The 20,197-nt window shown below is 48.7% G+C and overlaps 1 protein-coding gene across 1 annotated transcript in view; it reads right to left on the reverse strand.

Annotated features, from left to right (window-relative positions):
• Nucleotides 1–20,197, reverse strand: part of ANKRD31 (ankyrin repeat domain 31) — a 108,547-nt gene that overhangs the window by 54,641 nt on the left and 33,709 nt on the right. The window contains exon 11 of the mRNA XM_067568813.1: nt 18,441–18,583. Coding sequence (XP_067424914.1) covers nt 18,441–18,583 — 143 coding nt within the window. The remainder of the gene's footprint in view (nt 1–18,440; nt 18,584–20,197) is intronic.

Consider the following 20,197-nt stretch of genomic DNA (forward strand, 5'->3'; position numbering starts at 1 on the left):
TCACTCAGCTCAAAACATTGAGACCACTTTCTTACCCAATGTTAGTTGGGATTTCTATCTATTGTGGTAAGGTGGCCTTCGTGCTCCCGTGGGCCAAGCACTTCTTTTGGTGTGGTGGGCACAAAATGGCCGCCCGGGGCTCCCACCAGTCCTAAGATGGCAGCCATCTTGCTTCTGCCTCGTCTCCCTTCGGGCGTTCACCAACCGAGCCGTGTCCTCGGGACCTTAGATTCTACGGTGGGGTAGGAGGTGTCCGAGCCCGCCCTCTTCTTCGGACACCAGCCCAGAAACCCTGGCTGACAGCAGTGGCTGGCTGCTGCTATAATGCACTATGCAAATCTTCCCTCTGGGCTGCTTCCCTACCCTGGTTTCCATCGGGGCTAAGTGGCCCCTCTAACGGCCAACCCCCCTGCGTTTCTCTGGCTCCTGCCACTCGCAGTTCTCCTGCCCTCCCGTTCTCCACACTCTTCAAACTCTCCCAAAACTCCAAACTCTCCCCAAACCTCCAAACTCCAGGAGACCCCTGCCTGGCTGGCAGGGAGCTTTTATCTGCTCCCATGCAGCCTTTAATTGGTCTCAGCTGATCCTGACCGCAGCTGACCCTAATTGGTTTCAGCTGACCTTGGCCTCAGCTGGCCCTAATCAGCTTGAAGGAAACCTTGGGCAGCTGCTAGGGGAACAGGGCTTTGATCAGTCTTGGGCTAATGCCCGCCCACTTCCTGGTTTGTAACTAGGACTACCCTCTGGTAGCCCCTGTCACACTATGCAATGTACTTATACCACACCCATTACTGTGTTATCCAACAGCCTCACAATCTTCAATGTATTCTTTCTCACAACACTCCTGTGAGGTAGTTAAGTATCATCCCCATTTTACAGATGGGAAACTGAGGCAGAAAGAGACTTAATGACTTATCCAAGATAACACAAGATGCTTGTGGAAGGGCAGCAATTTGAACCTGAGTGTCGCAGGTCCCAGATGAACACCCTAATCATGGAACCAATGAGACCTTGAGAAAGCAGATCAATTCTCATCAGGATTTGGAGAGTTGGAGGAGAAGATTTTAGGGACAGAACTTGTTAATGCCCACCAAAAAAAGATACAAATCATGAGATGAAAAAGGGTTAGGCAGGAGCAATGAATCTCTCTTTGTGCACTGCTGGAGACAGATATTCTGGCTAGTGGTGGAAGAGGTAAGGCTTAGTCCCAGAGCTCCTGTGCAAATCTGAACCACATCCTGTATATTCAGAGAGAGAGGCAAATCCCCATCAGAAATCAATAAAATCATTGATTTATAACTATGTCTTGCTTGGGGACCATTTCGGGATGGAGCAGGGGCTGGATGAAGGGGAGGAGAGTGGAGGAGTTTGGTAGGGGGAGAGAGCATGGCAATGCCATGGCTTCAGCACTGGAGGAGAGGTCAGAATCCAGAATATTATCAAACTAGAGCAGAGGTATTACCAGAACCTAATAAATCCACACTGACCATGACTATTCAGTTGACTTACTGCTTAAGACCACAGGAATAGATTTCTCTTCGGTGTATTACACCAAGAAGGGCCGGTTTTCATAATTGTGCATGCAAAAGTGCACACAATTAATTTGTATGCACAGCTGTAGAATTCACACACAAACTAGACACACATTTATTAAAATATGGCAATAAAGTAATTAAAACTCAAATTATTCATCCTGTAAATATAATGCTTTAGTGCAAAGTGAGCAGAAAATAATTCAGAGCAGTGAGTACAATTGTAGTATATCCCTGGGTGTCATTCATTGTTTCCTTCTAGGCTGCATGCTTGCATGGCTGCACATCCCACTAGCATTCACTAATGGGTGGAGAGTTCTAGTTGCTTCCTCTTCCTTTCTCTAGCCCTCACGGAGCTCTTTTTTCATTTCTCTCTCTTCCTCACTCTTCCTCTCTCTCCCTTTTGCCTGTCCCTTCCTCTCTCCCTGAGCTCTTACCTTTCTTTTTCAAAAAAATTTCTCTCTCACTCACACACACACACACAAAGTGAAAGTGGGGGAGAGGGCACCTAGACTTGGAAGAAAAGTGAAGGAAAATGAAAGGAAGAAAGTGACTGGTAGAGGAGAGGCAATAATGAATGTTGAGTATGGAACGCGTGAGGAAGGAAAATGAGGCTATGTCTACACTGACTTTCATACTTGAGTATTGGACAGCATATGTGCTCATGCATGCTCCCCTATCGGTGCCAAGTAGCTGCATATGCTGTGCTGCTGTTACCCATGTCCATGTTGGTGCTGCTGTTACATAAGATTAGTGCTACCATTTCAGGAGCTGTATCCAGGGTTCTGTGCATCAGAAGGAGAAACTCTAGTAACGGCTTAGCTGTGTGTTGTTGGTACTGTCTTCTGCTTTCACACATTTGCTGATGGCAGTTCCTAATTACATTGCCTCTCACTATTATTCCCAGGAAAAGTAGGTGGAAGACATGGAGCAATGGGATGATGATCTGATTCTATTCCTGCTCTTTATTTTGGGACAAATGGTTATGCAGTGGAGTAGGCGACTGGTGAAATGCTGGATGGAATTTGGGCAGAACTTTCTGACACACTGAAGTGAGCTGACCATGAAGGTCAGTGACAATTCATTCAGCTCACATGGTACTGATATGGTGAATGCCAGTATTGCCAAGGTATGTCCTTGGGTGGACCATCACTTCTGGTGCAGGAGAACCAGAATGGTGTGGTGGGATCACATCATTTTGGAAACCTAGGATGATCAGCAGTGGCTTCAGAGGGGCCACACACAAATCTAGGATACAATAACAATTATTAAAAGTATTAGGTAATTTGGGTAAATGAAATATTTTTAAGAGGAAGGGTAAAAAATAAATCTTTGAAAATAAAGAGAATACAACTGGGAACACTGGCCATATATATTAATGTCCCTGCACCTGTCTCCTTGCCCACCTCCTGAAAAAGGAGAACTACAGGGGAAAGTGACTTTTGGGGGAAAATGGGAATGTCACCTGCAAGAGATTTAGGGGACGGGCACTTGGTGGGGTTCTGGAACTCCTGCAGGCTCATCATTCCCCTTCTGGTCACTCAGCAAGGTACCCCTCTGAGGGGTTTTGGGTGCTGGTGGTTGGCGAGGTCCCAGGAGTCCTGCAGACTCTATGTTCTCTTCCCAGTCACTCGGGGTCCTTGAAACAGGATCCTCTAGCTCAGCAGCAGCCTGCGTGGCAGCTAGAGGAAGAGAAGGAGGTAGCAGTTCATAGACTGATTCAGTAGCTTCGGCAGCAGGTAGACCTTGAACTCATTCAGACACAAGTTCAATGACGGAATGCTCCCATTCCCCATGATGTGCCTTCTGCTCCAAGAACCAGTATATCAGTGTCTCTTCCTGATGAAGTGCCTGACCCTCCCATGCCAAGAGGAACTCAAATGGTTCCTGGTTTCTCCTGCCCATGCCTATAAGCAGCTGCTCCTAGGTCCTTTTCAGTCTGCCTCTCCTGTGTCTGGGGCACTGCTCCAGCCCCCCTTCTGAAATAGTTTCACTCTCAGGAGCTTAATAAAGGTCCTGCCAACTGAAAGAGAATTTTTGTCCTTTGGAAGAAGCCCAGAAATCCCCCCATATAACATAATTTTATTGTAGAAGGCCACAATTTTGATACTTTTCAGCATTCCAGGAATGTGACTGTTAGACTATCCTTGATTCTTAGGTAACTTTTGCAGTCCATGAGGAAGGAGAACAGGCTGCTAATAGTAAGTAAACTGTACTAATGTTTTTAAAAATGTAAAAGGTTCATAGTGTCTCAAGGCAGCAGGGGAGGGGATGGAGGAGCGGGGAGGGGAAGGGGAAGAATGACAGTTCCTTCAAGGTGCTGAGTTACCAGTTTGCAATTTATTTTTTAAAGGCTGGCTAATATTTGGAGAACATAGCGGTTTCCAAAGTAACAGAATGGAAAAGAGAAATGGCTTTCTGTCCTGTGGAGATCTGGCAATCTATGCCAGAGAGATGTTTCTGCTAATAGTCACTTTTCTATATATTGCTAAATGAAGGGGATTAGTCAGCTATCAAAGTGGACTACGCAGATTTGCACTGGTGTAGAATCTCAAGACCCAGCTGGAGTTTCTGCTACACCAGAAACTTGCTAAAATATGCTTACAGAACTGGCAGGCAATTCAACTGGGAGTTGACTATATTCTCAGCTAACATACGGAGTTTCCAAGCAAAGGGAGATGCAAACTCAAATACCCCGCATCTGCCACTCCAGCATCACCAGAAAATCCTGCTCCTGTGCCTGACTAATAATGGTGAAATGGACAGGGGAAGAGAAGAGACAAACAACAATTTTATTTGGTTTCCTAAGTTTCAGATCAGCACAACAAGCCCCTCGCCTCTCCACTGCAAAGGGACACCACCCTCAGTTTATCCAGCTGCCACACCAGATCTTTCTACCATGCTTACGCAGCATAGCTCAGTGCAGAGAGAGGCAACACATGAGGGACAGGGACAGTAACAGTTTTGTAATCTTCCAAGGAAGAACGGGCTACAGTGACTCACTTTTCCAAAATGTTCTACATCTGTGTCTATTCCCTCCCTATTCCCAGACCTAACCTCCTCTCCATCCCTAGCCCCCTCACCCTGTTCCACACAGCTGCCATTTCTAAGGTGATGGTAAGATCAGGGAGGTGGGAGAAGCACTGAAACGATGTAATCTTTAAAAGGATAAAAGACAACTGTTACTAACTTTAGGCAACCTACTATACCTTTCTGCAGCTTCCCATCCCCAACTGGGATCTTTCTAACTTGACCCTCCCATCCCATGGCCTGTACAGCCCCAGAACCATTGCTGTCTGACAGCCGGCCGAGAAATGCACAAACATAAGGGCAATGATTTTTCCTGAATAATCTGTTTTTAAGAAAACAGCTTTAGTGTAATATATAATACTGTTTAATCAGAAATCAATAAAATCACTGATTTATAACTACGTCTTGCTCGGGGACCATTTCAGGGTGGAGCAGGGGCTGGATGAAGGGGAGGGGAGTGGAGGAGTTTGGTAGGGGGAGAGAGCATGGCAATGCCATGGCTTCAGCACTGCAGTTCAAATTCACAGAGACACAGCAATGCCTGGCCTATTATCCAGGGAGGAAAAGTCAATGCATAGTATTTCAAATGCCCTGGATCATAAAATCAGCCATTTAGCACCAGATGCAGAGAGTATATTTGGCAGGGAAGGAGGGGGTCCATTGTAACTTACCAGCCTCAGGTTTTGGTTCCAGCCATGACTTGGGGTCCTCCTCGGGTTCATTGGGGTGGGGGGCTTTCTCAACAGGTTCACCCAGAGAGAGGTGCAGAAGAGATGGTTAATCATCTTGTGCAGTAACTGAGATTCTTCGACATGTCCCTGTGGGCGCTCCATTCCAGGTGTTGGCGTGTCCTCGATTGGAGATTTTGCCAGTAGTGCCCGTCCGGGTCACGCATGTGCTGTCCCCGTCTCATGGCGCCATTGGTGCCCATTTTGGCGTGCACGACCTGGACCTGGACCTAGTTCCTTCTCTACTGTAGAGACGTAGTGTTTGACTCCAAAGTAGAGGGGAAGGAGGGTGGGTAGTGGAGCACCCACAGGGGGACACATCTCGAAGAACCTCAGTTACTGCACAAGGTGAGTAACCATCTCTTCTTCTTCGAGTAGGGTGTCCCTGTGGGTACTCCACTCCAGGTGATTCTCGAGCAGTGCCCTCAGTTGGAGAAGGGGGCTTCGGAGTTGTTAGGCTGAATAGAAGAGAGTACTGATAGTCTGATTGCTGCATCATGTCTTGATGCTTGATCGATGGCATAGTGTTTTATGAAAGAGTGGGCCAAGGACCAGGTAGCTGGTTTGCATATTTCAGTAATTGGTACGCTATGCAAGAAGGCTGTGGATGTAGCAATTGATCTGGTTGAATGTATCCTGACCCTTTGGGGTGGCATTACCCCTGACTGTGTGTAGCATGTGTGGATGCAGGTGGAAATCGACGTTGAAAGTCTTTGGGTGGATATGGCGTTGCCTTTGAAACATTGCGTAATTGATATGAAAAGTTTGGAAGATTTCCTGAAAGGTTTTGTTCTTTCTAGGCAAAACACAATGGCTCGTCTGATGTCCAGCATATGAAGGGCCAAATCCTGTGCATTAGAGTGTGGTTTTTGGTAAAAGGTAGGTAAATGAATGTTTTGGTTAAGGTGGAATGATGATGTTACTTTGGGGAGGAACTTCGGATGAGGTCATAGCGTCACCTTATCTTTGTGAAATACTGTATATGGTGGGTGGGCCATAAGTGCTCTGAGTTCACTCACACGGCATGCCAATGTGATTGTGACTAGAAATGCTACCTTCATGGACAGGTGCATTAATGAACAAGTCGCTAAAGGCTCGAATGGTGGTTTGATAATTGTCCTGAGGACTAAGTTGAGGTCCCAAGGTATTATGGGAGGACCTACGTCTGGGTACACATTTTGTATACCCGTCATGAAGTGTTTGACAATTGGGTGCGCAAAAATCGTGGTATCATCTATAAGATCATGGAAGGTGGTGATAACTGCTAGGTGTACTTTAATTGAGCTAAACGCTAATCCAGATTTCCAAGAGATAATCTAATATAGTGGGGATTGACGCCGTTAGTGCGTTAACCTGGTTGTCTTGACACCATAAGACGAATCTATGCCATTTCTGAAGGTAAATTTTTCTTGCGGCAGGTTTTCTGCTATTTAGTTAAATATTCCTTACTGGTTCCTAACATTGTAGTTCAGCTTGTCAGAACCAGTTAAGAACCATGCTGTGAGATGTAAATTCTTCAGGTGTGGATGGCGTATGGTTCCGTTGTCCTGGGAGAGGAGATCGTCGACTAGTGGCAGAGCAATTGGTGCACAGATCGACAACTGTGTGAGGTAAGTGAACCATGGTTGCCTGGGCCATGCTGGTGCTATCCTTATTACCTTTGCATTGTCCTTGTGTATTTTGTGTATGGTTTTGGCTATAATGGGGATAGGTGGGAACATGTACAGGAGACCTGTGTTCCAGTTGATAAGGAATGCATCCCCCATTGACTGTGTGCCTAGACCTGCTCTTGAGCAGAAGTAAGGGCATTTATGATTCTTTGCTGTTGCAAATAGATCGATTGTGGGGGTAGCCCCACTGACAAAAGATGTTTTTTAGGACTGTGTTGTGTAATTCCCCACTCGTGATTGTTGCCGAATTTTCTGCTCAGGTTGTCTGCACTGGTATTCTGGGTACCAGGTAGATATGCCGCTGAAATGTTGATGTTGTGGAATAGGCACCAATTCCATAGTCTCATTGCCTCTGAGCATAGGGAGCTGGCTCTTGCACCTCCCTCACGATTGACGTAGAACATACACACTATGTTGTCTGTCATTATCTTTATAGTTTTCCCTGCTGTCAGAGGTAGGAAGTGTATACAGGCACGGGGACAGCTCATAACTCCAGTAGGTTTATGTGTCATTTCGTTTCCTGTGGTGACCATTTGCCTTGAACGGTATACTCTTGTAGGTGCGCTCCCCATCCAATTAGTGATGCATCTGTTGTGATCATGATTGAAGGTGTTTCACTTATAAATGGAGTTCCTGTTTAAAGGTTGTTGGGCTGTGTCCACCATTTTAATGATTGTTTGATCTTTTTTGACATTGCTACCGTTTTGTATAGGATTGTATGTGTGGTTTGTAAACTATTGCGAGCCACATTTGAAGTGGTCTCATGTGCAACCGTGCATTTTGCACTACAAAAGTGGCAGCTGCCATATGACCCAACATTTGAAGGCATGTGCATACGTTCAGAGTTGGACAGCTTTGTATTATAGATTCCAGATTTACAATGGTCTGAAATTTGATCTTTGATAGGAACACCCTGGCAGTGAGGGATCCAGGTGTGTCCCTATAAACTCCAGTTGTTACACAGGTTGTAGGGTGGATTTTTTGTCATTTATCATAAGCCCTAGTTTGTGAAATACTGTCCTTGTAGTGTGAACTGCATGTACGGCTTCCATATAGGTGCATGCCCTTATTAGACAATCGTCAAGATAGGGGAATATAGTGACCTCTAGTCTGCGAAGGTAAGCTGCTACTAAAGCAAGGACCTTGGAAAAGACTCTTGGAGCAGTGCAAACGTCGAAGGGTTGCACCGTGTATTGATAGTGGTTGTTGAGTGGTGTGAATCATAGGTATTTTCTGTGGGCTGGATGAATAGTAACATGAAAATATACGTCCTGAAGGTCAAGGACTGCAAATCAGTCCCCCTGTTCCAGCGCCAGCAATATAATAGCCAGAGTAACCATCCTGAATTTTTGTATCTTTATGAATTTGTTCAATTTTCTTAAGTCTAAAATGGGTCTCCAACCTCCGGTCTTCTTTTGGATGAGAAAATAATGAGAATAAAAGCCTTTTCCTCTGTGTTGGGAGGAAACATGCTCTATGGCACCTATTTGGAGTAAATGATCGACCTCCTATTGTAATAGTTGTTTGTGAGATGGGTCCCTGAAGAGGGATGGGGAAGGAGTTTGGGTTGTAAGTATGGAGGTAAAGGGGATAGTGTATCCAGATCGGATAATTTCTGGTACCCATTTGTCTGATATTATGTTCGCCCAGTGATGGTAAAAGGACAATAGTCAATGTTTGAACAAGATGGATTCTGGCTGTTGAAGACAGGGGAGGTCGTACAGACCCTCAACCAAGTCCTCAGAATTGCTGCTTTGGAGGGGCAGCCTGGGATGTTGATGGCTGCTGGTTAGTCTGTCGACGTCGCTGTGGCCTTTGTCAGGAGCGTGATTGTTCGTTATCGTCCGTTTTGCAAGTAATGTTGGTATCTGGAATTATACAGCTGATACCTGAAGGGTCTTCTTTTTGTTGCAGGTGTGTATATTCCAAGGGTGCAGAGCGTAGCCCTGGAATCCTTCATGGTATGCATGACTTCATCCGTTTTTTCTTTGAAGAGTTTCGCTTTATCGAAAAGAAGGTCCTCGCTTTTTGTCTGCAGTTGTTTAGGCAGGGCTGCAGAGTGAAGCCATGATGCCCTACGCATGACGACAGCAGTTGCCACAGTTTTAGCCACAGTGTCAGCCACATCAAGGGAAGCCTGCAATGCTGTTTTTGCAACCAGTTGCCCTTCTTTGATCAACGATTGAAATTGCTGTTTTCTATCTTCCAGGAGAAATTCAATAAATTCTGATATCTTGGAATAATTTTTGTGATTATAATTTAATAGTAAGGTGGTGTAGTTTGCTACTGTTAAATGAAAAGTAGCTGATGTGTAGACCTTTCTGCCCATTAAATCCAGCCTTTTGTCATCTTTGTTGTATGGTGCCAACTTATAATGCTGCTGCTTGTTCTTCTGGTTAACAGTTTCTATAACCAGGGAGTTAGGAGCTGGATGGGTGAAGTGGAACTCAGTATCTTTGGCAGGGACATAATACTTTTTGTCAGCCCTTTTACAAGTGGGGGGGATGGTGATGGGGGTCTGCCATATGTTATTTGCTGGCTCCATAATGAAATCATCATTGGAAGGGCGATTTTGGTAGAAGCTGAGGTCTGCAATATTTTAAGCAATTTGTGTTGTGACCCTGCCACTTCCTGGAGTGGGATCTCCAAACTGTCCGCCACCCTCTTAAACAGTTCCTGGAACTGCTTAAAATCATCTGCAGTCATCAGGGGTGGAGGAACTATGGTTTCATTGGGTGAGGAGGATGAGTTGTGTGTGGTTGGCGACATTTCTTGCTCCGCACTCACTTCCTGTTAGTCAGCAGGACCAGTTATTTCGGGTCATGTTTGAGTCGGTCTAATAAGTGATCTGTCCCTGTGCCTATATCAAGTTGACGGTCTATTGTGCAATGGAGAGTAAGTAGACCAAGTGTCCCAGCCAAACCAGTGCATACGGTATTGTGGAGTACACCATGGAGGCACAAACCATGGACATGTTCATTGTCTGTGATGTGGATGATGTCTGGATGGCTGGCCTCTGGGTGATAATTGTTGGGGGGAAAAGGTAGCCTGTTCACCATCATACTCCTCATCACTGGAGAAGGGGATGGGAGACATGGATTGCTCATGAGTAAAGTGCACTGGAGAGATGTCAGTCCCGTACAGAGGTGATAGGGATGATGTCACAAATTCCTCCTCATTTCCATGATGTTTGCCCTTCTGAGCATGTTTTTGCGGAGCTGGAGTTGTCGGCTCCATTGTCAATGACAGCACCGAAGTGTGCTCTGTAGTCTTTTCTAGTGTAGACATAGCCATCAGCATCGCTGGTGCCGTGGGTGCCCTCGGCACCATTTGGTGCTCAGGTTGTATTGGTGCCGTCAATACTGTGGTTTTCACCAGTACCGATGTAGTCTGGTTGACGTGTGTCAGTACTGTGTAGCTTATCGGCACCGAGGTCCAAGTCAGTGCCGCTGCCGAGGTGTCACAGTCGTTGTGCAAACCGTTGCTTTAGTCGGTGCCGTATCGGCATGGGGTTGTTTAGTTTTGTCTCTCAACTCTTTAGAGGAGCGATGAAAGTCTCTCCTTATCAAGAAGGTCAATGTACTTGAGCAATCTTAATCCTCTCTGGTACCAAAACCTTTCTCCTTTTCTGGTGACCTCCTTTTCTTGGCATGCTCAGTTGTAGGTGGAGTAGAATGCCTTTTTCTGGTGTTTTCTTGTGAGGAGCCGTTACCCTGCCCAGGTCTTAGCGACTGCTCCATGAGTAATTAACTTCAGGCAGAGGTCCCTATCACGCTTGGCTCTGACTTTTAGATTTGTACAATGGACACATTTCTGGGCAATATGCCATTCACCAAGGCATCTGATGCACTTGGAGTGTCCGTCTGAAGCTGGCATAGCATCCCTGCATGAAGTACAGCATTTGAAGCTGGGAGAAAACAGGGTTACTTACCAGTAACTGTTGTTCTTCGAGATGTGTTGCTCATATCCATTCCAATTAGGTGTGTGCGCGCCCCGTGCACAGATTCCCGGAACCTTTTTCCTTAGCACACCCGCAGGGCCGGGTACGGCGCCCCCTGGAGTGCCGCGCTCATGTCGCGGTATATAGGGCACCGCCGGCCCCGCGGGTCCCCAGTCCCTTCTTTCTGCCAACTACGACAGTGGGGACGGGGGGTGGGTTTGGAATGGATATGAGCAACACATCTCGAAGAACAACAGTTACTGGTAAGTAACCCTGTTTTCTCTCTTCGAGTGATTGCTCATATGCATTCCAATTAGGTGACTAATTTAGCAATACTGTAGGCGGCGGGTAGGAGTCACTGGCGAGCAGCTCTATTCAGCACAGCCCTGCCCACTGCTGCATCATCCCTCGCCTGTTCGACAATGGCATAATGGGTCGTAAAGGTATGTACCGACGACCAGGTCGCCGCTCTGCATATGTCTTGCAGAGGTACACTCTCTAGAAAGGCCGCGGAGGATGCTTGAGCTCTGGTCGAATGTGCCATCACCGGGCCGGGGAGGGGCATCCCTGCCCTGTCGTAGCAAGTCTTAATACAGGCTACAATCCATGAAGAAATTCTTTGGGTGGATACGGGAGAGCCTTTCATACGGTCTGCTACCGCTACAAATAGTTGTGTGGACTTCCGGAAGGGCCTGGTTCTCTCTAAGTAGTGTGCTAGGGCCCGTCTGACATCTAGGGAATGCCACCTGCGCTCATTTGCCGACCCATGGGGCTTCGGGAAGAACACAGGGAGGAAGATTTCCTGATTACAATGGAATTGTGATACCACCTTGGGTAGGAAAGCTGGGTGAGGTCGTAATCTGACCTTGTCTTTAAAGAAGACCGTGTACGGGGGCTCCGATGTCAATGCCCTCAATTCAGAAACCCTCCTGGCCGAAGTAATGGCCACCAGGAAGGATACCTTCCAGGAAAGGACCAATAGAGAGCATGTAGCCATAGGCTCAAAGGGGGGACCTGTTAGCATGGAGAGTACTAGGTTTAAATCCCAAGGAGGAGTGGGATCCCTCACTTGCGGGAATACTCTTTCGATACCCTTAAGGAATCTGACTGACATGGGGTGGGAAAAAGAGAGCGCCCTTCCCATGGCTGATGGAAAGCCGAGATGGCTGCCAGATGTACCTTGAGGGAGGCCAGGGCTAGGCCCTGGGTTTTAAGGTGTAAAAGGTACTCTAAGACCATCTGTATGGGCGAACTATCTGGGAAGAATCCTTTGTCTCTCGCCCAACCAATAAATCGCCTCCACTTAGCCTTGTATGTAATTTGCGTGGAGGGTTTTCTACTACCTAGTAAAATATGCTGGACCTGTAGGGAGCATGCTCTTTCTCCCTCTGTCAGCCAGAGAGCCTCCAGGCTGTCAGGTGGAGGGGGTCCAGGTCCGGGTGCAACAAGCGCCCTTGGTCCTGGGAGAGCAGGTCGTACCTCCTGGGAAGTGGGATCGGAGGAGCGATAGAGAGGTCGATCAGAGTACTGTACCAGTACTGTCTTGGCCACGCCGGGGCAATGAGAATGACGTTCGCTTTGTCCCTCTTGATTTTGAGCAGGACTTGAGGGAGAAGCGGAATGGGGGGAAATGCATACATCAGACCCCCTACCCATTGAATCAGAAAGGCATCTGATAAGGAACCCTGCTCTCGCCCCCGGAGAGAGCAGAACCTCGGGCATTTCCTGTTCGCGGATGAAGCGAACAGGTCCAGTTGGGGAGTACCCCACTGTTGGAAGATTGAAGTCACTACGTCCTGATGCAGTGACCATTCGTGTCGTGGTAAGAACGATCTGCTGAGGCGATCCGCCTCGTCGTTCCTGCTCCCCGGAAGGTGTGAGGCGACTAGATGAAAGTCGTGCCTCACTGCAAAGTCCCATAGGCGTACAGCCTCTTGGCATAAGGTCAAGGAACGTGCCCCTCCCTGCCTGTTCATGTAGAACATGGCTGCGGTGTTGTCTGTGAGGACTTGCACTACTTTGCCCTTGAGGAACTGGAGGAAAGTCCTGCAAGCCAGCCGGACCGCTCTTAGCTCTCGGACATTGATATGTAGAGCTCTCTCCGCTGGAGACCACAACCCCTGGGTACCTAGGTCTTTGCTGATGTGGGCTCCCCATCCCACATCCGAGGCATCCGTGATAAGGACCAGTGACGGAGTCAGGTCTGTGAACGGGACTCCCTTGAGCACCTCCCTCGGAGATCTCCACCACTCCAGGGAGGACAGCACCTGTGGGGGAACCGTGACCACCTTGGTCAGTACATGCCTGGAAGGAGTATAGACTGAAGCCAGCCAAGCTTGCATGGGTCTTAGTTTAAGACGAGCTAGCTTAACCACATAAGTGGAAGCTGCCATATGGCCCAACAGCTGGAGGCAATGTCTGGCCGTCGTCGTGGGAGACCTACAGAGGTCCGCAATGATGGAACCCATAGCTTGGAAACGGGGCTGTGGGAGGAAGGCTCTTGCACATCGAGCGTCTAAGGTGGCTCCGATAAATTCTATGCGCTGCACCGGGGTGAGAGTGGACTTCTGCTCATTAATGAGCAATCCAAGTCTGGTGCATGTGGCGCAAGTCAGTTCAAGGCTGTTCTGGACGTGTGTCCTGGACCTGCCCTTGATGAGCCAGTCGTCCAGGTAGGGAAAAATTTGTACCTCCTTTACGGCGGAGGTGGGCAGCCACCACCGCCATGCATTTGGTAAAGACCCTGGGAGCCGAAGATAGGCCGAATGGGAGAGCCGTAAATTGATAATGATCTCCCTTAATACAAAACCTTAGGAATTTCCTATGACCTGAGAAGATAGATATATGAAAGTATGCATCCTTTAGATCTAGGGCTGCGTACCAGTCCCCGGGATCTAAGGCGGGAATTATGGACGCCAGTGAGAGCATACGGAATTTAATTCGCCTTATAAACTTATTCAGGCGACGGAGGTCCAGTATAGGTCTCAGCCCACCCTTGGCCTTTGGAATTAAGAAATATCTGGAGTAAAAACCTTTTCCCTTTTCACCCGGGGGCACCTCCTCTACCGCGCCTAAGCGCAATAGGGAGTGAGCCTCCTGCACTAGCCGCTCCTCGTGATCCGGAACCCCTATGGGAGACAGGGCCGGAGGAGTGTTAGGGGGAAAGGCCGTGAGCTGGAGAGCATAGCCATTAAGAATCACTCCTAGGACCCATCGGTCAGTAGTGATTGCTTCCCAGGCCGGATGATATGGCCGAAGCCGATTATCAAAGGGCTGGTCCCCCTCCCCGATAGAAGGAAGAGTGCCAGCCTCAAAATCGCTGTCAAAAGCGTTTATTACCATTTCCAGATCCGGTTTTTCCACCCTGTTGCGCCCGCACCGAAGAGCCCCGCCGGTCCCGGCGATTGGGGCCTCTGAAACGCTCCCGGCCCCTCCTTGGCTGGGAAGGCCTGGGCGGTGGTCTGGGTGGGGGGGGCGGGCGGCGCTGCGGCTGACCCCGAAACTGCCTGCCCGTTGTCTGGGGGATATAAAGCCCCAGTGATCTAAGGGTTGCCCTGGAATCTTTTAGGGCATGTAATTTATCGTCAGTCCTCTCCGAAAAGAGGCCTGATCCTTCAAATGGCAGGTCCTGTATAGTTTGCTGGACCTCATTAGAGAGACCCGAAGCCTGCAACCAGGAGCAGCAGCGCATAACTACGGCCGAAGCCATCGCTCTGCCCGCAGTGTCTGCGGCATCACTGGCCGACTGTAAGGCCGCTCGGGCCACTACCTCCCCCTCCTGAGCCACCGTGGCAAGGTCTGTAGCCTGGTCTGGGGGAAGTGCCGCTACAAAGCGGTGCAGGGAGGCCCACAAGTTCTGGTTATACTTTCCCAGAAGCGCCTGGTGGTTAGCCACCCTTAGCTGTAAGGCAGCGGTGGAGTAAACCCTACGTCCAAAGAGGTCTAATTTCTTCCCTTCTTTGTCCTTGGGAGTACTTCCCTGCCCCCCCTGCCGATCCCTTTGGTTGGCCGCATCGACCACAAGAGTACCCGGAGCAGGGTGGGTATAAAGGAACTCAAAATGTTCCTTGGGGACGTAATATTTTCTCTCCGTACCCTTAGATGTAGGGGGAACGGAGGAAGGCGTCTGCCAGACAGATCTCACTATTTTCATGAGACTCTCATGAATTGGCAGTGCCACTCTAGAAGGACCCGATGACCCTGAAGGCCCAAAGAGGGGGTCGTCCTCCTCTGACATCTCCCTAAGGGCTAGGCCTAGGTTATTGGCCACTCTCTTAAGGAGGTCTTGATGCGCCCTAAAATCAAAAAGGGGCGCTTTGTGATCCCTTGAGGTCCCTTCATCTGGGGACGAAGAAGAGGACAAGGGGGTAGGCCCTGTAGATGGGCCCTCCTCGGGGTCAGACTCCGCTTCTGAAGGAACATGCGGAGCTGGTTGAGACGGAGGTGGCTGAACCGCCCCAGAGTGTAGCGATTCTCCCCCGTGAACAGGGCGGGAGCCCCATGGACCCCAGTATGGCCCTTGCCAAGGTCCTTGGGCCCAGCCTGGCGTGGGATACTGCAGGGCCTCCCCTGCTTGTCCCTGTGGCCTGAACCCGCTGAATGCCTCTTACGGGCCTTAGGCGGGGAATGGCTTCGAGAGGAAGACGAGGTGGAAATATGTCTACGCCTATGACGGTGTCTAGAGGAGGACCAGCTAGAGGAGCTGGATCTCCTGCGTCTATGAGATGACCTCTTGTAGTGCCACTTGCCACCTCTGGAGCGGGAGCGACGATGCCTGCGGCCGGACGCCCGGGAAGGTGATCGGGAGCGCGGCTTTCCCGTCAACGCTGCACCGGCGGGTATCGCGCCCGGAGCAAACGTGTGGAAGGCGGGAATCATCGGCGCTGAGGGACACGATGTCGGTATCAGCGGTGCCGAGGGTAGCGGTGCCGGTATCTGTGGTACCGAAGGAAGCGGTGCCGGCATCGGCGGTGCCGCAGGGAGCGGTGCCTGCATCAGTGGCGCCGAAGGAAGCGGTGCCGGTATCGGCGGTGCTGAGTGAAGCGGTGCCGGCATCGGCGGTGCCGAGGGGAGCGGTGCCGGTATCAGCGGTGCCGAGGGGAGCGGTGCCGGAATGGTCTGCGCCACGGAAAGCGGTGCCGGCATCATCTGCACTGCTAGGGTCGGTGCCGGTGCCATCAGCGGCACTGCTGCCTCAGGTGCCGCTGCCCCCGATGTCGACATGGCCTTTGGTGCCTGACGAGCGGCGTTACCCGCCTGAGAGTCAGCACGGTGCCGGGGTACCTCCCGCACCGGGGTGCCCGAGCCCGAGCTGTGGTCGGTGCCGGAACCGGCGCTACAGCTGCTGCGTCGGTTCTTGGGCCCTCTTGACCGCCCACGGTGCCGCGGTGCCGAGGCGCTCGACGACCGAGAGTCGGAGCTCGGAGGGGAGCGACTCTCCACCCTCTTTGACCGTCTGGGTGAGGATCGGGAGCGGTGTTTCCTCTACCCACCGGGGCCACCCAGCGCGAGTTTGCCCCGAGACACAAGTCCCTGGTCCCTCGGCCGAGGGGGGGACGGAGGCGTAGGCAAGGCAAACGCCTCCGGAGGAGCCTCCACGGCACGTGGCTGGGGTGTCTCCTTAGGAGGAGGCAGGGAGGAGTCCGTCAACGGGATCTCTGGCCGCTTTGACTTCTTTTTACCCGGCACCGAGATCTTCAGCGGTGCCGGTGGTGCGCTCTGCACCGAAGAGACGCTCGGTGCGGGGGACCTCGATGGCTCGGAGGCCGGGCGCAGCGCGGACTCCATCAGTAAAGCCTTCAGCCTCGCGTCCCGTTCTTTCTGGGTGCGAGGTTTGAACGATTTGCAGATTCTGCACTTATCTTTACGGTGCTGCTCCCCGAGGCAACGGAGGCAGCGGTCGTGAGGGTCACTCACGGGAAATTGCTTAGAGCATAGAGTGCAGCTTTTGAAGCCTGTGGAGCCAGGCATGACTCCACAGGGGCCCTGTAAGGGCAGATAACTACTATAGATGTTTCTTTTTGAATAACAAAAAGTACTAATTCGACTAGAATGGTAGGTAAGCTAAGGACTGCGACTTGCACTAGCAAGGGGCAGAAGTTCCAGCAACCGTCAGAGGCGGAAAGAAGGAACTGGGGACCCGCGGGGCCGGCGGTGCCCTATATACCGCGACATGAGCGCGGCACTCCAGGGGGCGCCGTACCCGGCCCTGCGGGTGTGCTAAGGAAAAAGGTTCCGGGAATCTGTGCACGGGGCACGCACACACCTAATTGGAATGCATATGAGCAATCACTCGAAGAGAGAACCCGGCATAATCCTACTTATAACGGAGGGGTAAATCTGAGGGAATTTTTTATTTATTTATTTTTAAAGGGGGAAGGATTAAGATAAGGTAAACTAAACTATTGGTAAAACTGAGTAACTTTACAGAGATGAAAAGACTTATTGAAGATTTCTAGCGGGCTGTGAAGAACCGCTGGGAGCTCCATCTTGGACCATGGACGGTTGAGAAGGAACTGAAGGGGCCGGGTCACACGCACCAAAAAGGGCACCAACGGCATCACAAGACGGGGATGGCGCATGCGTGACCCAGACGGGCACTGCTGGCGAAATCTCTGATTGAGGCTACGCCAACACCTGGAATGGAGCACCCACGGGGACACTACTCGAAGAAGAATCATATGCTCTTCATCCTCTGGGTCTTCTGGGGCATCCTCCATGCTCCCTGCTGCCTCCTCACTCTAGCCCTCATCAGAATCCTATTGGACTTACAGGATCCTATTGGATCAGGAGTCACTTCAGGTTCTGTACCAGAAGCCCTTGACAGCAACTGGTCAAGCTCCTCGTAGAAGACACACCACATGCATGGGCATATATACAGTCACTAACATAGAAATTATCTGAGTCAATGAAGAGGAAGGATATAGAGATTATGAGTGACCTCAAAGGTAGCAAGAATGAGGGAAAGGACAGAGTAAGTAGAGGAGATAATGTAACAGTCATACCTTTAAACTAGACCTCTAGCAACCATTTGGTATATGTATAGGAAAAAAAACATTGGTGTCAGTCCCAATCAGAACCCTGTTCTACTTTCAGTCCAATATTTTGTCTCCCACAGCAGTCTCATACTTCAAAAGGCAGTGCAAAAAACATATTCAGTTGTGCAATAATGTGTATTTTAATGTCCACAAACAATCTTACGACCTGAAGCATGAGACTTGTATTATTATCTATTTAGATGATCTTTTCTGTGCTATTTTTGTATAGTATTTAGTAAAATATCCCAAAACAGTTAGCAAAAATTATCTGCATTTTTCTATCACACACTAAAGAACAAATCTGTAAAACATTGCTCAGGATTTTATCAAAAGTTGGGCAGCAAGAGCTCCAAATACCCTGAAATTTTAAAATGTAACCCTAAATTCTAAATAATCAGCAGCACGTGTAATGAAACTGAAATGCTATGTAACTTCACAGACCCAATCACAGGAATCTTTATGATATGTAAAATGTAGTTTGTGCCCAAACATAGAAATCATACCTCATAATAGCCCTCTTTAACTGCATCCTGTATTGGTGTTATTTGTTCACTTCCTTTACAGTTAACAACAGCTCCTGCTTTCAAAAGCTCATTTGCTGTTTTATAAAAACCTGCCACACTGGCTTCATGTAGTGGAGTCCAGCCTATGACAAAGGAAAACTGTCAACTGAAGCTTACATTTCATATTTGAATAACATTCTTCATACCAATTCGTATCAGTTTTGCAGATTGTCTATTTGATAAAGTTTGAATTATTGAAAATAGTCTAAATTTATTAGAAATTGCAATATTTTAGGAATCAGTTGAGCATGTTACAAATTTTTATATGGTTCAAAAGTGATGTATTGAGAGGTCCTAATTATTTTGCCAAAATCTGCAGGTATCTAAGAACAGCATGTCATTATAAAAAATGTAGATTTTAGATTGTGTATTGGCTCAAGAATGAAAAGGGGGGAAAAAAACCCTTACCCTTTGCATACCAGTAATTTCTCTGTGAATAAAACTTTTACACTCTGGGTCTGTCTACACAGCAGTTGGGACATGTAATTCCCAGCTTGGGTAGACATACACATTCTAGCTCTGCTTGAGCTAGCATGCTAAAATAGCAGTGAGGCTACAGCAGCATGTGTGGTGGCTTGAGCTAGCCATCTGAGTCTAACCTCATCCGAGGTCCTCCTAGATATGTACTTAGGTGGCTAGCCCAACATACAGCTAGCACGTGTATGTCTACCCAAACTGGGAATTATACCTCCCAGCTGCTATGTAGATATACCTGACAACCTTTTTATGTGGTCTTTTTATTTCTTCAGTCACACTAAAGATAATAATTAAGAGAGAAGTGAGAAAATAAAGAACCTGAACTATGTAAAGTATAACATATGTTCCTTTCTCAGAAACAGACACTAGCAATTAATAATGGTGGGGACCATGTTGATGGTCTATTTCAGTATCTCTAAGCATCACTAAATGTATAGATTTTAGACTTTAGGGACCATCATGATCATCTAGTCTGACCTCTTGCTTTTAGTATATCTAAGAATGCTGTAAAATGAAAAGTAATGTGATGAAAAATGTTTTCTCACTTTCCATTTCCCTTTCTAGTCATATGGAGCAAATCCATCTTCCACCTTTGTGGACAGCAGAACTGTAGCAATCTGAGGTTGAGTAGCCGGTGGAGCAGCAGTGCTCTGCATGGGGAGGGAGGGAAATCATGGGCTGAGGGAGCAGGTTAGGTTTTCTACATCAGGAGCATGGGGAGTTACTGAGACTTAGCAGGAGGCAGCTGTTCCTATCTGCTTCCCGGCCCAATCTTATGAGCCACAGCAGCTGCTCCAGCCCCATCAGTCCCACTCTTGCCATCACCCCCATATGCATGTACTGCACAAAGCTTACAAGGAATGACATGTAGGGACAGAAACATAGATCAGCCTCTACAATATTTCCATAGCAGGGGTACCAGCCCGCACTATCCACTGCCCTTCCCCCCAGTTCTGCCACCAAGATAGCAATTCCACTCAATGGAGGAAAGAGGATTTTGGAAAAATTAAGGCAGTCAGTAAGCCCTGAGCTGCACTGAGAGTAGCTTCTCTGTATGGCAGTTCTCTTATTGAATTGGCAGAGTGAATTGGGGGAGAGGACAGAGAATCGATCACAGCGTATGTTCCAATCCTCCTTCCACCACTTCCTGCTGCAAAGCACACTAAGGTCCCTTTGACCATAGTAGCTTTTTCCTTCAACTGTCTCCCTACATTTGGAGA

Source organism: Emydura macquarii, unplaced genomic scaffold (genome assembly GCF_026122565.2).
Source record: "Emydura macquarii macquarii isolate MOO-44397 ecotype Brisbane River unplaced genomic scaffold, CSIRO-AGI_Emac_v2 contig_2897, whole genome shotgun sequence".
Lineage (NCBI taxonomy): Eukaryota > Metazoa > Chordata > Testudines > Chelidae > Emydura > Emydura macquarii.